The sequence below is a fragment of the Desmodus rotundus genome, chromosome 5 (genome assembly GCF_022682495.2).
Source record: "Desmodus rotundus isolate HL8 chromosome 5, HLdesRot8A.1, whole genome shotgun sequence".
NCBI classification, from domain to species: domain Eukaryota; kingdom Metazoa; phylum Chordata; class Mammalia; order Chiroptera; family Phyllostomidae; genus Desmodus; species Desmodus rotundus.
This window is the reverse complement of record NC_071391.1, coordinates 11,336,341-11,357,910: the sequence shown is the minus strand read 5'-3', so window position 1 is coordinate 11,357,910 and position 21,570 is coordinate 11,336,341. Positions and strand designations below refer to the sequence as shown.

The 21,570-nt window shown below is 35.2% G+C and overlaps 3 protein-coding genes across 4 annotated transcripts in view; all 3 read left to right on the top strand.

The window, feature by feature from the left end:
- The first annotated feature begins 3,377 nt into the window (after positions 1 to 3,377).
- On the top strand, positions 3,378 to 9,459 carry LOC112319911 (olfactory receptor 5J3). 2 transcript variants are annotated; one of them, XM_053924863.1, is made up of 2 exons: positions 3,378 to 3,400; positions 6,036 to 9,459. In XM_053924863.1, the coding sequence occupies exon 2, from the start codon at positions 6,060 to 6,062 to the stop codon at positions 7,002 to 7,004; it is 945 nt and encodes a 314-aa protein (XP_053780838.1). In that variant the 5' UTR covers positions 3,378 to 3,400; positions 6,036 to 6,059; the 3' UTR covers positions 7,005 to 9,459. The 2 variants fall into 2 exon arrangements, with proteins under 2 accessions (XP_053780838.1, XP_045041262.2); XM_045185327.2 differs by lacking the exon at positions 3,378 to 3,400 and adding an exon at positions 3,875 to 4,262.
- A 5,788-nt stretch (positions 9,460 to 15,247) lies between these two features.
- LOC112319923 (olfactory receptor 8H1) overlaps positions 15,248 to 21,570 on the top strand; it is a 96,988-nt gene continuing 90,665 nt past the window's right edge. Inside the window, exon 1 of the mRNA XM_053924656.1 lies at positions 15,248 to 15,540. Within this exon, the coding sequence (XP_053780631.1) occupies positions 15,437 to 15,540 (104 nt within the window). The 5' untranslated portion in view covers positions 15,248 to 15,436. The remainder of the gene's footprint in view (positions 15,541 to 21,570) is intronic.
- Positions 15,454 to 18,659, top strand: LOC128780944 (olfactory receptor 8H1). Its single transcript, XM_053924671.1, has 2 exons — positions 15,454 to 15,540; positions 16,350 to 18,659. Exon 2 carries the CDS (start codon positions 16,392 to 16,394, stop codon positions 17,337 to 17,339), a length of 948 nt encoding a protein of 315 aa, XP_053780646.1. The 5' UTR covers positions 15,454 to 15,540; positions 16,350 to 16,391; the 3' UTR covers positions 17,340 to 18,659.

Genomic DNA, 21,570 nt, shown 5'->3' with positions numbered 1-21,570 from the left:
CTTTAAGGATCTTCCAACATATTCTTTAGACATCAAACAGAAAATTTCCTGAAGGTATTCCAGACATGGGAAATACGTTAAACCAATGGTTTTCCCTCTGATTCAAACTGTATGTGCAGGTACGTAATGGTAAAGTCAGCCCATAATTGCTGATCGTTCCACGGTGATCCCGTTTCCCTAACTTGCTATAAAATGTCCTATCTGGAAAACAAATACAGTATGCTAGAGGACATCCTCATTTACAAATAAAATGAAGTTTAATTTTGCGGGTTTGCTTTAAATACTGAACTAACTACAGGTCAATCGGCTAGGCAGCACGATGGGACAGCTGAATGCTCTATAACTATTAACTCATGTATTTACCTAGCAGCTAGATTAAAATGCTTTTCTCTCAGTGACAGCCAAAATCAAATAAATGAGTGGTTCCAGTATCTGTGAAGGGAGCAAGCAAAAACACATATAATATTAGAAAATTATGCAAAGAAATTCATATACAAGTTTGCTTCTGAGAATGAAAAAATAACATCACCACCACCAATGCTGAAAACATCACATAACATTCATATAGCCCTTCATGATTTTCTAGGATCATTTAAAATGTTATTGGAAATTGGGGGTCCATAAGGAGATATATATATACATGTGACATTTATGTGTGAGGCATTCATGCACACGAATTTGTATGAAAGATTTTATTTTAAGAATAAAATAAAAATATAATAATGATGATAATTAGTAAACATGGTTTTATACAGTTCTTCACACTTTTCAAAAGCATTCAATATCTTATATCCTTGAGTATGAAACACAAGGAATAATATACAATCCAGTTAATTAAAACTCAGAAAAATAAATCAAACTATAATTTTAATAAATTCTCTACAATATGTACTCTGCAAAAGAAGGGTCTGGCCCCCAGGATGCAGATAAAATAATAGTTTATTAAGTGTGCATGTGTGGGGGAGGGGATTATTTTATGGGAAAAGTGTTTAGATTTTTTTCAAATACTGACCTTAAACTTGTCCATTATACTATTATATAGGAACTGGATGCTAAAATGAGAAATAAATTCTCTCTTGTAGAGAGAGAAGTTGTAGGGGAAATTGTAGGCCAGAAATTGAAAAGAGTAATATACCCTACATTCATATTCTGAAAGTAAATGAAGCTCAACCAAGAAGATTCAAAATGCCCTTAAATGATAAGTATAATTAGTGGATAGGAAACAAATGAAGACTTTTCTATGAAATATCAGATGCTATGCCATCAATTGTCATGTGCGCAGGTAAGAATTGAGAATGGTAATTATTGCTCTGATTCCTTCATCTCCTACATAAAATTGGTTACTGTTCAACCTCAACATTGGAGAAATCAGGACTCAGTAGATGTCTGTCTCATAAAATCTTCTTCTGAACCCTCAGAAAATCTATATCAAATATGTGTCAAATTTCTATTTCATGTGCGTAGCCTTGGGGCTTGTGATTTGGAAATTGGTCCAGCTCATCAAGAAAATGAGTTGCTGGCACCATGTGGGTTGGGCATGGCTACATCTGCATGGTGGTGATGTTTGACACTTACTGAGAAGAAACCCACAAGCAAATGCAATGAATTGTCGTTTCTAAGATTTGAGATTTGGTCTTGTGCTGTGAGCACACAATGATTATATAAACCATAGCTTCAATGACAGTTTTCTGCTGTCCTTGGTCAAATGTGGCCTCTGGGCAACTTCAAACTCCCAGAATCATGGGCGTCTAAGGATCATACTACCACCCCATCTAAACCCTAATCTAATATAAAATACTTCCTAAAATACTCCCGTGGTTGTCTACCTTCCCTTACAAAATCAGCATTTATTAAATTTTACCAATTATATAATGATTTTTCAAAATTTTAGCAAAACATAAATCACTCCTTACAGTTTATATCAATTGGTCTTATATGTCTTATGAAGTCTTAGAATTCATATATTCTCATTCTTCATTCTTAGGCTCCTGACATGTTAAGTTTTTGCTAGAATATGATCCTGAGTCTAATTTTTGTTACTCTGGATATTTCCTAATGTTTCCACTATTCTTTATGCAATATGGTTTCAAAACCTATCACTATTATGTTCTCTCCTTACTGTGTCAATGTTGAAAGGCTGCATGGAATAAATAGTAAAAGACCACAGATTTTTAAATTACAGAAGCATTGTATCAAAATTATTGTTCTACCACTTCCTAAAGTGCAAACTTAGAGAATTTCTTCAATTATTCTGAGCCATCCATAGTATCAATCATATGAATCAGAATATTTAATTAAATAAAGGCAGAAAGCCGTACTTGAACAACAATAAAAATGGTTTTTTAAAAAGCACATAATGATTGGAGATAACAGTTGTGAAATGCCTGGAAAATACTAGGCATTTAGGCATTTAATAAAGAGAAACCATTCCAGCTAGGATCTTTCTTAATGTTTGATTGTCAAAAAAAAAGGAATACTCTTGTTAACAAAACTAATTATAATATTCCCTGAGTGTTAGGGTATTTTCACAATTGCTTCATTTTAAAATCACTGCAAAATTTTACCACCTTATATCTGTGTGTGTTGGTTTGGATGCAATTGACTTAGCTTAGTGATCTATGTATTGTGATTTGCCTCTCCCCCCCTTTAAAATGTAGCCTGTTATCTCATCCTGTATTTATTCCCTTTTTTATTTTTTATTCTTTTCTCCAAGTAACCAATGTAGCATTTCTAAAAATTACTTTCATGTTCAGCCAATATAATGACAAAAACATTGAAACTGATATTTATCTCAGTGTCATAATTGGCTAAATTACCCCTAATATTAAAAGGCAATCTAATTTATGAAAACACACGCACAAATTGTATTTAGTAATTATTTCCACCTCTTTGGGGTTGTCTCACATTGAAATATTATATATTTCCCATAATTACTACCAATAGTAATGTATTTAGAAGCACATGGTCATCAATAAATAAAATGAAATCACAGTTTTTAAAATTAAAAAATTATGTATTATGGATAATATGCATATATAATTCTAAATATTGGAAGAGTTCATTTTTAATGGACCTTCTCCTCGTAGACCCTCAAAGAAGACAAGAACATCAACGGTTTTCTCTAAAACAGAGAAAAGACCAAATACATGAATTGCTATAATTTGGTAAGTTAGCTCAAGGCCTTACTTTCCCTGGGCTTCCCTTGAGGTGTCTTAGCAAAGGCATACAACTGTAATTGAATAACAATAAAAATTTTAAAAAAAACGAAAAAAAAAACCCTAAACAAAAAAATACGAGTGTCCACAGAATCGCTGGGGATTCCATCCTCCAAAGACCCTGAGTCAAGTATAAACATAAGTCAAAAGAGTAATAGAAAAGACCCGGTTTCCTCTCACTCCAGGTAGGTGTTGTATGTAGTGTTCTAACAAAGAAGTTACAAATGCATTTCCTGAATGCTTTTTAAAAACAACAGTTCTTGATACATGCTGTGAATGGAATGTGAAGTAAAATAATCTGCCTCAAATACATTCCAATTATTGAGATGATTAGTGGGTTTATTCCATATTCCTCAGTTCTCTATATTTAAAGCTTCACACATTTATGTACATATAATTATACCAATTGCAAGAGCTGAATTTATTTAAAGGACTTATTTAAAATCTAAGACTCATTATTACAAACTAATTTTCCTAAACCTGAAGAAAGATCAGTGATTTATTTGGCCCTATTATGTGAGCTAATTTTTAGACTCAAAAATTTATTGTATATAACAGACTTTACAGCAAAAGAAACACACCATGTGGAATGCAGTCCAGATAAAAATTATTATCTTTTAAATTATAACTAAAGAAACAAATACGGAATCAGTGAAATAAGAAAGTTATCATCAAAGTAAAAAAAAAAGTTTTGTGCCCACCAGTAAATGAGGGCATCAAAAAATTGTGGTACATTCGCACAATGGATTGAATGCTACACAGCAGAGAGAAAGAAGGAGCTCCTACCCTTCGCGACAGCATGCACAGAACTGGAGAGCATTGTGCTAAGTGAAATAAGCCAGGCAGTGAAAGGAAAATACCATATGATTTCTCCTATAAGTGGAACCTAATCAACAAAACAAACAAGCAGGCAAAATAGAACCAGAGACATTGAAATAAAGAACAAACTGACAGTGACCACAGGCAGAGGGGGAGAGGGATAATGGGGGAAAATAGAGGAAGCGTTGTCAAGGAACATGTAAGAAGGACACATGGACAAAGCCAAAGGTGGGTTGGATCGAGGGTGGGAGGTGGGGATGGGTGGGGTGGGGATGGAGTGGTGGGAGGAAAATGCAGACAACTGTACTTGAACAATAATAAAATAAAAATAAAAATAAGTGGTGGGTCAAGGCAAAACTAATTAAATAAACTAAACCAAAAAAAACTATTTTAGTCAAAAATCATTTGTCCAATAAGTGAACAGATGGTTCAGGCTCTGTTTTCTGTATTTGTTTTACTTTGAATATACAGCAGTTACTTAGAGATGATCTATGGTGTGGCAGACAGTTGTTACATATTTTTCTATTTATTCTTCACAACTACCTCTTGAGGGAGGTTTATAGATGAAACTAAGTTAGTCTAGGAGACTAAGCCTTACACTTGGAATCACAGCTCATTGTGGGGAAGAATGACTAGTCATTCTTTTGAACCTCTGAATTTTCACTAAAAGGGACGACACCAAAGGTAGTATGACTTGAAGTGCTTGAATTGTTATTAAACGCAAACATCAATCATGCTGGTAGTGAAGGGTACAAACCCAAGCCCACATCTTTCTCACTGTTTATTCCATATCAGGGAACTATTGTTCCCAAAGCATGTCTTGCAGAATGCCATTTTCATAGGTGCTCAGTTAAAATAGATTCAATCACCAAATTAACCAGAGACGTGTTCTGTATTATTTCTTTCTCTCCTTGGAAACTTTCAAAGAATAGTAGCATATTATATGTTTTCCTGTCAGTCCCGCAGTAAAGAAAGCTTTCCTCAAACATCATTTGACCGTGTTCCCCCAAATGCCTTAGACCTCAGAATCTTACTTTTCATGTATTTTGGGTAATGTCTAAAGACTGACTAAAATTAAATTATCTGTCTTTTCCTGGATAAAAAGCTAGACAGATATGTGATCTAATAGGCCCAAAGCATATGCATTTTCCTGAAAATTAGCTTTGAGATTTTTTGATGGAAAGGATTAAAATATATTGAAAAGTTTCATGATTAAATCTTAATAAAAAAGGATCTCATGTGGACTAATGTAAGCCATTGGATAAAAAATGCTATAGGAAATCAAATGATAAAGTGATAAATATCTGTTGGAGTAGCAAGGAATGAGTTCCTGCAGAAAGAGACTTTTAACAAATAAGTCATATTATTATGAGAGAAAATATTTGATTTTTTTACCCTCTTTTCTGGACAGCTTTGATTTTCATTTTTCATATATAATGTATGTTTTATTAGAAGTTATATATATATGTATACACAAACACACATATTTGCATATGTATATATTGCTTGCTTTTATTGTTTAATGCATTTGTCATGTGTGTTCATTGTCAAAATTAAAAAGATGTCACAAAGAAAAATTTTTAGAGACTCAAAAATTTACCTATTAAATATTGAGTGCTTGTGATCATTGTTAATGAATGCTGTTTCTTGAAATATAAGGCTCTTGTCTTGTGTTCTGGGATCTGGACTATACTGTTACCCTGGCTCAAGCTCTTGGACTGCCTGTTAAACAAACATTTCTATTAGGGCTCTCCAAGGCTATCTGAATTTCTTGAGGGGCTCTTATGTGGTGCATAATGCCAACTTACATCTCCTGGTGCAACTTTGAGCCAACTAAACTTTTGAATCAGGCTAAGTCTTCATAGTTGCAATAAATGGATTTACTGTGGATTATTATTATTGACTTAAAACTATGTTGTTTTCTAAAGAAACTAGCTAATTAAATTTGTATATTTAAGCTGTATCTTTGGTTATTTTTCTTTTTTCTCTTATCTCCTGCAGACGCTTTGCAGAGGAGTAATGTAAATGGCTGACAGAAACTCCAGCGTGGTCACCGAATTCATCCTCCTGGGCTTGACCAACAGCCCTAAGCTGAATACTGTCCTTTTTGTGCTGTTCCTCATGATCTATCTCATTACTGTGGTGGGCAACATCTGGGTTATGGCACTCATTCTGGCTAGCTCCCAGCTCCATTCTCCAAAGTACTTTTTCCTTTGCCAGTTGGCTTTCTTAGATTTCTGTTATTCCTCAGTCTTTATTCCTAAAATGTTAGAGAACTACATAACGGGGCAGACGGTTATCTCCTATCACGGCTGTCTCCTTCAGTATTCAGTGGTCAGCATGCTCCTGACCACTGAATGCTTCCTCCTGGCTGCAATGGCCTATGACCGGTATGTTGCCATTTGCCACCCCCTTCACTACAGAGGTCTCATGACGCCCACGTTGTGCATCCGCCTGGTGACTGCTTCCTACCTACTAGGTTGTGCTAACTCACTCATTCACCTGAGTAGCTTGCTCAGTCTGTCTTTCTGTGGGCCCAACGTCATTAACCATTATTTCTGTGATATTCCATTGCTCTTTCAACTTTCCTGTTCTGACACCCAGTACCATGAGGTTTTGTTTTCTGTCCTCTCTGGAGCAACATCCGTGACTACATTTCTGATAGTGGTTAGTTCCTATCTGGGGATCCTCCGGACTGTCCTGAAGGCACACTCGACAAGGAACATATACAAAGCTTTCTCCACATGTGCTTCCCACTTAACGGTAGTGACTCTCTTCTACGGAACAGTAATATTTACTTACCTGGGAACCAGCTCCCGCTACCAACAGGGTAGAGCCAAAATCCTGTCTGTGTTTTACACCCTTTTGCTGCCAATACTAAATCTTCTGATATACGGTGTGAGAAACACAGAAGCCAAAGAAGCAGTGACAAGAATGATTATGAGAAAAATATTTACTCAGTGTCCATAAATTTTCAAGCAGAAACATTTAAGAAATATTTATTGATGCTACAGGCCGGTACATTGTTAATTCCCTGTGGGGGTTGGAGAGAGAAAGGATGGCATTTTAAAGGATTTTAGAACATGGTCATTAAACCAAAATCAAGAAAACAGAAGCATATTAAATTAAATATAAGGGTGAAATAAAAGGAAATGGGCATCTTAAAATATAAAATTACAAATGAAGGAATTATTTAGGGACATCACGGCAAAACCAGGAGGAATCCAGATGTCTTCAGATATTTCTTACTCAAGCGGTAAATTGTTAAGGTGAACTTTCTCAATAGTTTTAGGCTGTAATTTAAAAGGACAACAAAAAGGAACTTCTCAAGTCTAGTCAGTCCTTATTTATATACAAAGATACTTTCTCCAACAATCACTAAAGGACCATATAGACAAGCAAATATTTACCCGAAATTTGCTTCATTTGTTTCTGCACTTTGTGGTGACGTTTCCGGCAAGGCTTTTTGCTTTTTGGAATTAAACCAGTCATTTAAGGGAATCTAATGGCATGTGAGTGAATATGGTCTCTTTGTTTAGATCTATAACCAGCCTAAAGATATGTGTTCAATTTTGTTGCTATTAAAAGCCACTGTTAGCCGTGCAAGGCTGTTAATAATATATATTAATGATGTGTTCATATACAGCTATATCTATATATCAAAGTCTTTATATCTATCTACCTACACACAGTTTGTATGATAAGATTAAGGCATTAAAGTGTTGGATTCAACTTTAATTCATAATGGTCAAACACCACAATATATGTAAGTATGAATATTATATATTTAGATATTCAAATTTTTTGCATGGTTAAGCAACACAATGATAAAAACACATTAGAGAAATATGGAATTTAAGAGGTCAGGGCACATATTATATTTGACTCTTATTATTGAAGAAAAGTCATAAAAAGAAGAGAAAGGAGAGATTAGATTTGTTTTATAGAGTTTGAAGGAATACGGTTGTCAGGATTTTAAAAGTTTTACACTAAGGGCACTTGAAAATCAAAGAAATGTATTTTTAACAGTATCTTGACTACTTAGAAGCTATATGAAAGCACGTTTTGATTCACTGAGATTTTATAATACATAATATGCCAAGATCAAGTGAAATGTGAAAATAATTATTTGGAAGACTCAACCCAAAGATGGATGAGAATTTGGGGAGACTTTGTAGGGAGCAGTTTCAATATCAGAGGAATGGTTATGTGGTTAGCCTCTAAATGTTTTGTTTTTTTTCTTAAAGTTAAGCATTCTGCCAATGACTGTTAAATAGACTGTAACTTATGAATTTTAAAGAGCTGATAAGGCCTGTTTTTGGAACCATGTTCTTTTTTCAGAATCATAGAAATTCATAATTGAATAGACCCTTATAACCTGTTCAAAAAACCAAGTACTGAAGGGGAGAAAGAAAACAAAAAGTTATATTTATGCATATAAATGGGCCTTATTCATTGAGTAATTAGTGGCATTCTGAATTTCATCTCAGTTCTCTTTTCCTGCAAATGGTGTTAAAAAGCAGTTTTTTCCACTGTAAGATATCTAAGAAAGTCTGAGAGAGAGACACATTTATACTTTTATCAGATATTTGACCATTTTATATGTCACCCAAGAAAAATAGTATTTTTTTCCTGAATGTCATTCAAATTTCTCAAGTCCAGCATTTTAAACTAATCTCAGTACTATTCCTGTACTCAATTTCTATTTTTATATTATTTTTCTCTGGATAAAAGTGTTTTGATAAACTCAGGCACACAAGACAATACCTAGCAAGTTGGCCAAATCACCTTAAAATAAGTTTCCTCTTTTTCTGTATCATCATTGCTGCTGTCTCAGTTCAGGTCCATATTTTCTCTACCCTAACTCTTGACATAGTCTTCTGACTTCTTCCATTGCCTAGTTCCCCTTTAATACATCTCCATTTTTACTATCATGATTCTTTCCTTAGTGACACATATTTTCTCTCCTTTTAATAAAAAATCCAAATTCTTTGGGCTGCTTATACTAATCTTTTGATTTTACATCCACTCCTACTGCCTCTTCATTCTCCAACCATATACTATAGGTTCTGTGTAGTAAGTGGCTTCCTGTTTTCAATTTACCAGGGTGTAAATTTTTACTCCCTGCCCTTGCATATGTCTTTATCTAGAACTCATCCTCCTACAGTATAATAATCATTCTCAAAGACTGAGAAGAAGAATTTCCACCTCACTAAAGATTTTCCTGAACATTTCCTCGAGAATATTGGGTTCCATCCTCCCTTGTTCTATCATTGAACATTGTGGTATAAAAATGGATTGTAAATTTTCATTTTCACTTCCAACCCCTCTTCTGGGCTATTTATTCCTGTGAGGAAAAGACTGCATCTTATTCATCTTCATAGCTTCAGGATTACTGGAAAAGTCAGTGTCACATAAGAGGTGCTCATAGTAGGTCATTAATTACTTCAACGGATTATTTTCTTGCCTATAATGTACTAGCATATTTGATATTGAAATGCAAGTATATTAATAAAAATAATTTTAAAAATTCAAAGTTTTTCCATCTAGTACAGTTAAAAAACTGAGCCACTGGTTGGAAGCAGGTTTTCAATATTTAAAGTGATGAGTATACACATAGTAAACAAACAGGAGGAAGCATCCCTCGTGTATAGTAATGAAATAAATACTAATAAGGTAACTTGTGATTTATTAAAACTCTATTAAGTACAGATCTTGGGAAGATGTAAGTGGTCAATGTAGGAAAAATTACGATGAAACCGATCGTCAGGGGAAATGTTCAGAAAAATAAAATTTTGCCTGACCTCTCTAGAATGCCTCACACAAGTATGCAGAGGAAAGTTGTAGTTTTGGCCCCCAAATACTACCTGTGGTTATTCATCTAAAGGAAACAAATCAATGCGCATTCTGCATTACATTTAAAAGATAAACAAAGAAAACTTATGATTAATGGAATTGCGCAACAGTGGAGAAAATAATAAATGTGGATTAATGGCTATAATAGATTACTATAAAGTTATTTATACTAAGAACACAAAACAAATAGTGATCAACTACCTATTATATTATCAATAAAACATGTAATATGTTTTAAATATATACAATTTAATATTATCTTCACAAACACATGAGGCAGGTATTATTATTGTAACTCTGCAGACATGCACACAGGATCAAAGAGATTAAGACATTTTCACTTGGCCATAATGCTAGTTAATGTTTTTGGACAGAAACTCAGAATTATGGTTCCCAAATCTAAACATTTTAAACTATAGTGTTGAGTCTTCATTTGAAAAGTTATAATTACAAATATTTGGTAATTTAAGAGCACTGAAAATATGTGTGACAGATTCTTTTTTAAATTAAAATTATTGGGGTGATGTTGATGAATAAGATTACAGAAGTTTCAAGTGTTTTCTTAAGAGAGAAAAGTGAGTGCACACAGGAAGTACAATACATTGTCAGACCCTGATTGGCAAACACCATCCTTCCTGGGGAAGTGATTGTTTCTGCAGCCAAATCCACAAAGATATAAGCTGTTCCTGAAACATATTGTGCAACAGAATTTAAGAGGTGGAACCAAATGAACACAAATGACAAGAACATGTCCAAAAAGCAAAGTACACAGGAACTATTTGATGATGGTTTAATTAGCAAAGCTAGAACAATTTGAGCAACAAAAATGATGGCAGTATTGGATAATAACACCAAAGAACAAAATAATCGTCAGCTAGTACACATTGGTGAAACCAGCTAACTCATTAAACACAAACATAAGAAAGAATGAAAAACTCTCATTTACAGAATCATTTCAGTGAACATATGTGGAGCTCAGTCTAGGTGGCTCAGTTAGTTAGAGTGTCCTCCTCATAGGTCAAAATTGCAGGTTCGATGCCCAGTCAGGGCATATACAGGAATCAACAAATATAAATAAGTGGGACAACAAGACAATGATTGTGTGTGTGTCTTGCTCCCTTTCTCTCTCTAAAATCAATAAATGTTAAAAAATTAAAAAGTAAATAAAAGACAACACATTGAAAAAATAAGGGAGATGGAAATTTACTATCAAAACACCACAGATATAATTGGTGCAGACAACATATTGATGGATGCCATTAAGAATAAATAGAATAGTATGTACTCTAAATTTTTTCCATATGAGGTGAGACATATTTATTTATAGAGAGGTAGATATATATCTCTATATAAGTTAATTGCAATGTGAAGAAATTTAACTTTACATAAAGAAGTGTGGTGGACACTACTTTAACGACCTTTCCGTTTGCCGGAATCTCACTTGCTCCAGATATTTTTGCAGCTCTCTACTTCACTTTTGTTCAATGTGACCTTATCACCGCAGGTGTTCCTGAAAAATCATTGTTTTCAAGAGACGAAGTTCAGCTGTCTTCAGGCACCTTCTCCATTTTGTTTTTCTCTGCAGCTCTCATCACCGTTGACATTACAGTTATTACCCTTCCCCTCTTTAGAATGACACCCCCTACTGCTGAAACAGCACGGCCCCTCCACCGCATGGGGCTTTGCACCAGCCTACCCTCTGTGTGGACACTTCCTCCCGTGTACTGTACCTAAATGATTCACTCTCCTGGAAATGTTTGTCCAAATGCCAACTTTTTTTTTTTAATCCAAGGGCATTTTTACCCAAGGGCATTTTAAAAATCATTTTTATTCTTATTCTATTACAGTTGTCCCAATTTTTCCCCCTTTACTCCCTTCTGCCCATCCCACCCCCTGCTCCCACAGTCAATCTCCACACTGTTGTCCATGTCCGTGGATCACTCATACATGTTCCTTGTCTAGCCCCTGCCTCTTTTTTCCACCATTATCTCCCTCCTCCCTCCCCTCAGGTCACTTTCAGTCTGTTCCATGATTCTATGCCTGTGGTTCTATTTTGTTCATTACTTTATTATTCGTTAGATTCCTCTTATAGGTGAGATCATATGGTATTTGCCTTTCACTGACTGGCTTATTTCACTTAGCATAATGCTCTCCAGTTCCATCCATGCTGTTTGTTGCAGAAGGTAGGATTCCTTCTTTCTTCCTCCTGGGTAGTATTGTATTGTGTAAATATACCACAGTTTTTGATCTACTTATTTACTGATGGACCTTTAGGCTGTTTCCAGCTTTTGGCTATTGTAAATTGTGCTTCTACGAACATACGGGTGCTGAGTTCTTCTGAATCAGTGTTTCGGGATTCTTAGGGTATATTCCCAGCAGTGTAATTGCTGGGTCAAAAGGTAATTCCATTTTTTGAGGAAACTCCATACTGTTTTCCACAGTGGCTGCACCAGTCTGCCTTCCTACCAACAGTGCACTAGGGTTCCTTTTTCTCCACATCTGGCCAGTACTTGTTGTTTGTTGATTTAATGATGGCCATTTCGACCAGTGTGAGGTGGTGTCTTATTGTGGTTTTAATTTGCATCTCCCTGATGACTAGTGATGTTGAGGATCTTTTCTTATGTCTATGGGTCATCTGTATGTCTTCCTTGGAGAAGTTTCTATTCAGATCCTTTGCACATTTTTCAATTGGGGAGGGAGAGATGTAGGCTGGGGGTGAGAGAGAGAGAGAGAGAGAGGGAGAGAACCTCAGTGTGAAAGAGAAACTTCCATTGATTGCCTTCTTACACCTGTCACAATGGTGGATCAAACCTGTAACTTGGGTATGTGCCCTGACCAGGAATCAAACCTGTGATACTCCAACCAACTGAGCCACTGGGCAGGGGGAAATGCCAACTCTTTATTGAAACCTACCTTGATCAAAATTTCTGATTGTTTCCTCATGCTGCTATTTCAGACTCCCTATAATAATTTACATTTTATTTATTTTTATATTCTCTTACCTTCTAACATGTTGTATCACTAATTTTGTAATTATTTTTGTTTCTCCATGCTTAAAATTTATAATCTATAAATATTATAATGGGTAAGCCACACTTTCATATCAACATTTCAATCTTTCCTAGAATCTATTGCTCCTTTATAGCAGTTGATGACAATTAATCTACAGATTTCAATAAATTTACAAAATTAAGTTTAAAAGAGTCACCATTTCTTATTGCAATGCAATACAATTTGAAATTAATATTTTAAAGAAAAATAACTTTTAACTTGAAAATTAAACACATATAATTTAAAAAATAATCTTAAGTAGTTCTAAGTTATATAAACATTTTAAAATTAACTTTCCTATGTATATAATGTACCATAATAGGAAAAATTAATGTTATTACAAGTGAGTTAAAAGTAAAGTGACACACAGATGAATAGGTAACAAAAACTAAATAAAACAAACACTTGTTACTAGGTGCTCAAGAAAAAGATGCTAAATTGAAATTAAAGCAGAAAATAAAATGATAAAACTAAGAAAACAACATGAATTCAAAAGAAAAGAAATAATTGAACATTTAAAGCAAATAGAGCCATTGTTTATGAGTAAGAAGAAAGAAAATATAAAAACAATATATAGAATAATCCAGGACAGAAAGAAAAAGAAGATGCAAAAAGGATAGTTACAGATGTGATGAGCTGCCCTGGCTAGTGTGGCTCAGTGGCATGGAGCATCATCCTGTACACCAAAAGGTTCAGGTTTCAATTCCCAGTCAGGGCACATACCTAGGCTGCAGGTTCAATCCCTGATCTGGGTGCATATGGTAGGCAACCAATGTATGTTTCTCTCTCACATCTGTGCTTCTCTTTCATTCTCTCTTCCTTCCCTGTTTTCTAAAATCAATAAGCATCTATAAAAGAATTTATTAAAATGTGATTAGCTAAGAAATAAAATTATATTATCATTAAGTCAAAAGAGATTTAAAATCTCTGATCAGATTTTGATTTCCGCCATGACAATGCAAAATACAAGAATGTCCCTGCAGCCATAAGTAACTGTAATGGGTTTCAACACCAGGAAAACATTAAGCAAGAAAAACTTGCTCCTATTAATTTTGTCACCGTGCCTACTGAGGTGGCGTGACATTGGAAATCACCCCTAGGCTCTATTTGCCTTAAATCCCAAGGTTACCTACTGTCAAGAAAGTTAGTGCTAGCTTTTTCAATTCAAAAAAAGTCTGGCTGAGCAGCCATATTTTGTGAATAGAATTGCCATTCCACAATTCATGTCCATACCAACAAGTCATCTTCAGAAATTCTGGAGTATGAACAGACTTCCTGTAAGAGTTACTTATAAATATGAATGGAATTGACTTCATTATCATGAAATAAAGCAAAATTCACAAGAATATTTCAATCATTCTCAGTCTACGACTTCTCACCTTAGAAAAATAATTCCTTTGCTTCTTCATCTTAGATAAATAATTCCCCAAAATATATTTTGGCTTCCTTTCATATTTTAATTTTTATACATAGCTAGGAAAAATAATTACAATATATTCAGTGTGCACTAAATAGTAAAACCAGAGGGAGAAAGATTACCACAAACATGAATTAGGTGATTGCCAAACCAAAATGGGGAGCTGACACCGTATTTTCCTTGTGATGCCCTGAAACATGTGTAAGCTGAGGACCCATTGAGAGGGAAGTCAGTGATGGGGCACAAGTCCATGCACAGGACAAAACACTGTGGGTTTATCACAGGCTGATATAACGTTGCTCATGGTGTATCTTGGAATCTTGGTCATGGATTGAGGGCTGGAGGCTAAACATACAGTGCAATAGTAATTATGCAAAACTGTAGATACACACATTTGCATTAATAAAGGTAAAAACATAGGGGGAGTTCATCAAAATGTTCCCACATGTTAGACCTGTTCTCATTTTGTTCTTTGAATTTTGTTGCATTCTAATTATTTTGTAATGAAACATGATAGTACCACATATGTAAACACAAAAATGTGTCATTGTGAAAAGTGAATTATTCCATCTGGAGGTTTCATTTACAGAGCAATTGCAGATGTCTCTATCAATGGCTTCTCCACCAACACAGTTAAAAACTTAAAGGATCACAAAAAAGGATGAAACCAGGTTCTTCCTTGTGTGCCATCTAAGGAAAAAGGTATCACTATTTCCCTAAAACATGACATAGCTGCATTTAGTCCCTGAGCCTTTGTCCTTGGAAACGTGCCAGGAAAGCTTCCTTGGAAACTGGTCACCAGGGAAGAGCAATGTTGCCTTATTCTCAATCATCAGTATATTATGAGGTGCCCTGGAAGACGGACGAGACATACTCTGCTCCACTTGTGTTTGCAATCACTGCCTGGATTCCCCTTCACACAACTTCCTGGCAGATTTTCTGTTTGACCAGGGCCTGAACAAAATTCTAAGTTGAGTTTTTCTCTTTCTCACCTAAAAATAAAGCAAGATGAATGCACAAAAATTTGCACAGATTTTAACTCAAAGGAAAGAGTACATTGCAGAAATTTTTGACTCAAATGGTTTTCATATTTTATTTGTGTGAAAAAGCTGAGGTCGACAAATTTATTCCCAGACAATATTGGAAGAAGGTTTATTTTTCCTCAACAATATTTGGCTCTTGGTAAGTACTACTTTCAAAATTTAAGAGTTGTAGTTTGGATCAAATAAAATAGGGGTATTACCAGAGAAGTATGAATGCACATATCACTTAGACCTTGCCCTAAGTAATGCCAGATTCTGTGAAACCAGAGGTGTAGCATTGATGGAATCATGTTCTACAAGTAAGGTAAATGTTTTAAAAACACATTTTGTGCAGAAATCAGATTTTGAATGCTCTACATCAGAAAACATATCTCCTGGAAATTAATAACAATATGTGGTCTGTAATTTTGATCTCCTACACATGAAATTTATTTGTGATTACAATTAAATAATTTTTTAAACAAAAGAACAGTAAATTATGCATTAAAACTCCTTTTTTTCTATTATTATTATACATCAAGCATTTTTTTAACATTTTCTCAAATTATAAACAGAAATACATTATAATGAGCCTGCTCTCTGAATCGCTCTGACTTGGTAGAATGACAGAGCCACCATTTAATAGCTGTGATGCTCAATAATTATGTAAACTGTCTATGCCCTTTATCTCTTTAAAATATTTGGCTAGTAGTAAGATTCCTGAAATAATACTCTCATGTGAAGAAAATATATTAATACGGAAAAGCATGTAGAAGAGTGCCAGGCTCATTACAATTAAACAAATGATAGCTTTTATTATATCATGCCCAAGGGTCAATGTATGCCCACTTCTGTATTTTGCAATGCAATGTAATTTCCCATCATATTCAGTAGTCCACTACTTATTATAAATTTTTAGAAAGATTAATCTAACATATAAGTCAACATTTATGAACTCGTTCCGGCCAGGTATCACCTTTATTTCTCAACAGTGTGGAGCAGGTGGACAGAATGGGCAGAAGCAATAACACACGTGTGTCTGACTTCATCCTTATGGGGCTGACAGAATCTGAAGACATCCAGCTGGTCCTCTTTATCCTGTTTCTCATGATTTACCTGATCAGTGTGCTGGGAAATGCAGGGATGATATTGATCATCCACCTGGATCTCCAGCTTCACACCCCCATGTATTTCTTCCTCAGTCACCTGTCACTTCTTGACCTTAGTTACTCAACAGCAATCACACCTAAAACCTTACAGAACTTACTGACCTCCACGAAGCACATTTCATACATAAGCTGCTTCACCCAAATGTACTTTTTTATCTTCTTGGCTGCCACTGAATGTTTTCTTCTCTCCTCAATGGCCTATGACCGCTATGTCGCTATCTGCAGTCCTCTGCACTACCCTGTTGTTATGTCCAAAAGACTCTGCTGCACCCTCGTCCTAGGGTCCTATTCAATAGGATTTATGTTCTCTGTGATCGATGTGTTTTTCATAAGCAGACTGCATTTCTGTGACTCCAATGTAATCCATCACTTCTTCTGTGACACTTCCCCAATCCTAGCCCTGTCCTGCACTGACACACGTTATGTGGAAATCCCGATATTCATTTCTGCGGGCACTACGTTAATGGTATCTCTTATCACAATATCTGTGTCTTACCTGTCCATTCTGGCCACTGTACTGAAAATTACTTCCACTTCAGGAAAGAGAAAAGCCTTCTCTACATGTGCCTCCCATCTCCTGGGAGTCACCATCTTTTATGGCACTACGATTTTCACGTATTTGAAACCACGGAAGTCCTACACCTTGGGCAAAGATCAAGTGGCTTCTGTTTTTTATACTATGGTGATTCCCATGCTGAATCCACTCATTTACAGTCTTAGGAATAAAGAAGTGAAAAGTGCTCTCATTAGACTCATACAGAAGAGAGAGGGCTCTAGGAAATTCAAGTAACATCGTTTCTAAACAGTTAACTTTTATCTTCTTTCCTGTGGGGAATTTTCTTGTTCTCTCCATAAAGCAATGAAGTCCTTTCATTTGTTTGTATTTCTGTTGAACCATCCTTTAGTAAATCAAATACAATCTTGGACACCTCCAAAAATATATCCTTTGAAATTCAATTTATTCTTACAAGCCATAATATATGTGATAAAAATATTGTCCACTGTTTTTAAGGGCAACTTATCCACAAAATGAGAAAATATGAATGTCATATTTTAAAATATAGCACAGAAATTACCATGCATACTCCAATGGCAGAGAATTTATTATGAAACAGGACTCAGCTTTGGCACACTGATGATAGTTTCAGGAATCACATCATGTATTATATGGAGAAGAAATGTAGCAGAGTAATGAGGAGCACTGTCTGTGGAGGCAAACATTTTATGATATATATTCTACACCTACTTCTCGTTTTAGCTGTGAAAGCCTTAATAAATCAGTGAAACTTTGCTGTTTCCATTTCCACAACTGCACAAGATAATTAATTTATCCAGGTCCACACTGTTACAACAAATACTAAATCATTTAAGGCGTTACTAATAAATGCTGACCATTGTCATTAGAAGATTTCTATTCCTGCAATGTTTTTAATGCACAATGGCTTTCTCTTAAAGATTATTCACTTGTGTTTTATGAATTACTCTTGGTTAATCTAATTGACAAACACACAAACAACCAAGGGAAACCTCAGAGCAGCTATAAAGGACACATGGACAAAACCAAGCTGGGGTGGAATCAGAGGAGGAAGTCAGGATGGGTGGCCTGGCAGGGATTAGTGGGGGTAAATGGAGACAGCTGTACATGGAAAACAATAAAAAAAAAGCATTTTATAGTTTTGGAATTAGATCAGTATAGGTTAACATTGAAGATTTGGAAAACTTTGCAAAAAATTAAGGAAATGGAAACCCCTTAGCAATTGTTAACAGCTGTGTATGTGTTCTTTTTTCTAGATCACTGGTTATGAAAATAGGTATGAGCATCCATTACATATATAAGGAAAACTCGTGTCACTTGGATTTATGTTTTGCAGCTTTCTGCACATATTTGCATGTTGAATATTTGTCATTGAATTCAGAAATGAATGTGTGTTTTGTATATGGACAAAAAATCAAGACTTTGATGATACAATGGTTTTGACATGAAAGTTTGTAAATTCATCAATTTAAAGATCTTTGTGCGGTGACATATCTTTAGTGGCCACTTTCGAAAAATTTTAAATCTTTACATTTTTGTGATGTGGCAATAAGTTCAGTAAACTTCCATTTGATATTCTGTGTATGTTAAATTTATTAGCTTTTCTGAATATTTATAAGTTTCTTGTGCTCATTAAAATAAATTCTTAAATTAAATTCTTAACTCTTTTGTTTTATATTCTACAAGAGATGTTGTAAAGCTGAGAACTGATAAATTTGTGGATAACTAGAAACTTTAGCTGGGTAAGATGCTAAAATTTCCTTTATATTTAAACCTTTTCCTGTACATAATCTGGATTTCTTTTATCTTTATGTGATTTAAGGGTTATTATAAACATACTTTTTCATTTTCCAAGTATAGGTTTTATTGAAAACCACTGTACTGAAGTATACTTGACATGTAAAATCTGTACATATTTGATGTATGCAATTTGTAGAATTTTCCCAAAAGTATAGACCAATGTATATTAGATAGCCAAGGTTTTACTCCAAAGGCTATGGCAGGGTACCACAGGGCCCTTATCTTTGCATCTTGATGAGCAAAAAGTGGGATCACTGGACCAAAAAGTCAATTTTTAAGTTTTTGAGGAAACCACATACTGTTTTCCACAGTACTGCCTAGTCTGCACTCCCACCTACAGTGCACAAGGGATCTCTTGCCCTCACATTGTCACTAACACTTGTTGTTTGTTGATTTATTGATGATGACCGTTCTGACAGGTGTGAGGTGACATCTCATTACTGTGGTTTGAAGTTGCCTCTCTCTGATGATTAGTGTCATTGAATATTTTTTCAAATGAATTTTGGGCATCTGGATGTCCTCTTTTGGAGAAGTGTCCATTCAGACCCTTTGTCTATTTCTTAATTCGATTTTTTGATTTTCTGTTGTTGAGTTGTATAAATTCTCCACATTCTCTGGAGAATAAACCCCTTGTCAGATGTATCATTGGTAAATATGTTATTTTATACAGTTGGTACCCTTTTCATTTGTGGAAGGTTTCTCTTGCTGTACTGGAGCAATTATTACAGTAAAGTACATCATTATTTTTAGAAGTGAAATTTAATTTTTTTTATTTTACCAATTCAAAAGAATCAGCTGAATGTCCATCAGTAGATGAATGGACAAAATAACTAGGGTAATTTACACTGTGGAATACTACTTGGCCATAAAAAAGGTAAAATTTACCTTTGGGACAGCATGGATGGACCTGGAGAATATTATGCTAATGAAATAAGCCAGACAGAGAGACAGAAATGCCATATGATTTCACTTACATGTGGACAAACTGAAGTAACAAGGAAAATAGAAACAGATTCGTAGATAGAAAAGAAGTTGACCACTCTCTTGGGTTTGGGGGTTGGAGGCATTGAGCCCAAAAGACAAAGGGCCCATGGACAGGAACAACAGTGTTGTGAGTGCTGGGGAGGGGGTGGGTAGAATGAAAGAGGGTGTAGGGAAGATAAATGGTAATGGCAAAAAAAACAATAAATAATAATATATTTAAAAAGTGGATCTTTATCCAACCAAAAATTAACTTCTGAATGTTGGGAGTATTGACAGACTTCCCTATAAAAGTTCCCTTTAATGGATGTTTAAAAATCCTCATCAAAGTGTATATTTATTGATTTTAGAAGAGAGGAAGGGAACGAAAGAACAAGAGAGAGGAATATCAATGTGACATAGAAACATCAACTGGTTGCCTCTTATATGTGCCCTGACTGCGGATCAAATACGCAACCAATTTTTCTACCCTGACAGGGATTTGAACCCAAAACATTTTGTTGTATGGGATGACAGTCCAACCACCTGAGAACCCTCCTCCAGGGCAGTCAGAGTCACTTTTATATCTGCAGGAAGAATGATTTCACTATGATGAGGTGACCTAATATTCACAAGAATATTTTAAACTTATTTTTAGTGTATATCTATCTATCTATGTATCTGTCTATCATCTATCTATCTATCTATTAATGAAGGGGAAGGGAGGGAGAAAGAGAAGGAGAGAAACACCAGTGTGTGGTTGCCTCGTATGCAACCACTCAAAAGTGGGGACCTGGCATGAACCTTAGACTGGGAATTGAACTGGTGACTGTTTGGTTCACAGGCTATCACTCGATCCCCTGAGACACACCAGCCAAGGCTCAGTGTATATCTTTTCAAATTATTCCTCTGCTTGTACATCTTGGACAATTAACTCTCAATATAATATCTTAGCTTTCTTTCCATATTTTAATTTTTAAGTTCATATATTAGAAAACACTTGATTATGTACAGAGTGAAAAAAGTAGTAAACCAAATTGTAGAAGTACTGCTGTGTAGATGAGTGGGGTGATGGCCAAAACAAAATGGGGAGCTGACACTGTATTTTCCTTGTGATGCCCTGAAACATGTGTCAGCTGAGGACCCATTGAGAGGGAAGTTCGTGATGGGGCAGAAGTCTGTGCACAGGACAAAACACTGTGGGTTTATCAAAGACTGATGTAACGTTGCTCATGGTGTATCATGGACTCTTGGTCACAAAATGAGGGCTGGTGGGTAAGCATACAGTGTAATAGTAATCATGGAAAACTGTAGATACACACATTTGCATTACACACATATGCATTTATAAAGGTAAAGAAAATGGGGGGGAATTATCGAGATGTTCCCACATGTTAGACTTGTTCTCATTTTGTTCTTTCAATTTTGTCCCATTCTAATTATTTTCTAATAAACAGAGATAGTACGATAGTTTCACATATGTAAACATAATAATGTGTCATTGTGAAAAGTGAATTATTTCATCCTTGATGGTTTCAGTTATGCAGCAACTGCATACATCTCTATAAATGGCTCCTCCACTAACAATGGTAATATCTTAAAGGATCACAAAAGAGGATGAAACCAGGTTCTTCCTTGTGTGCCATCTAAGGAAAAAGTCAACTATTTCCTTAAAACATGACACAGCTGCATTTAGTCCCTGAGCCTTTGTCCTTGGAAATGTGCC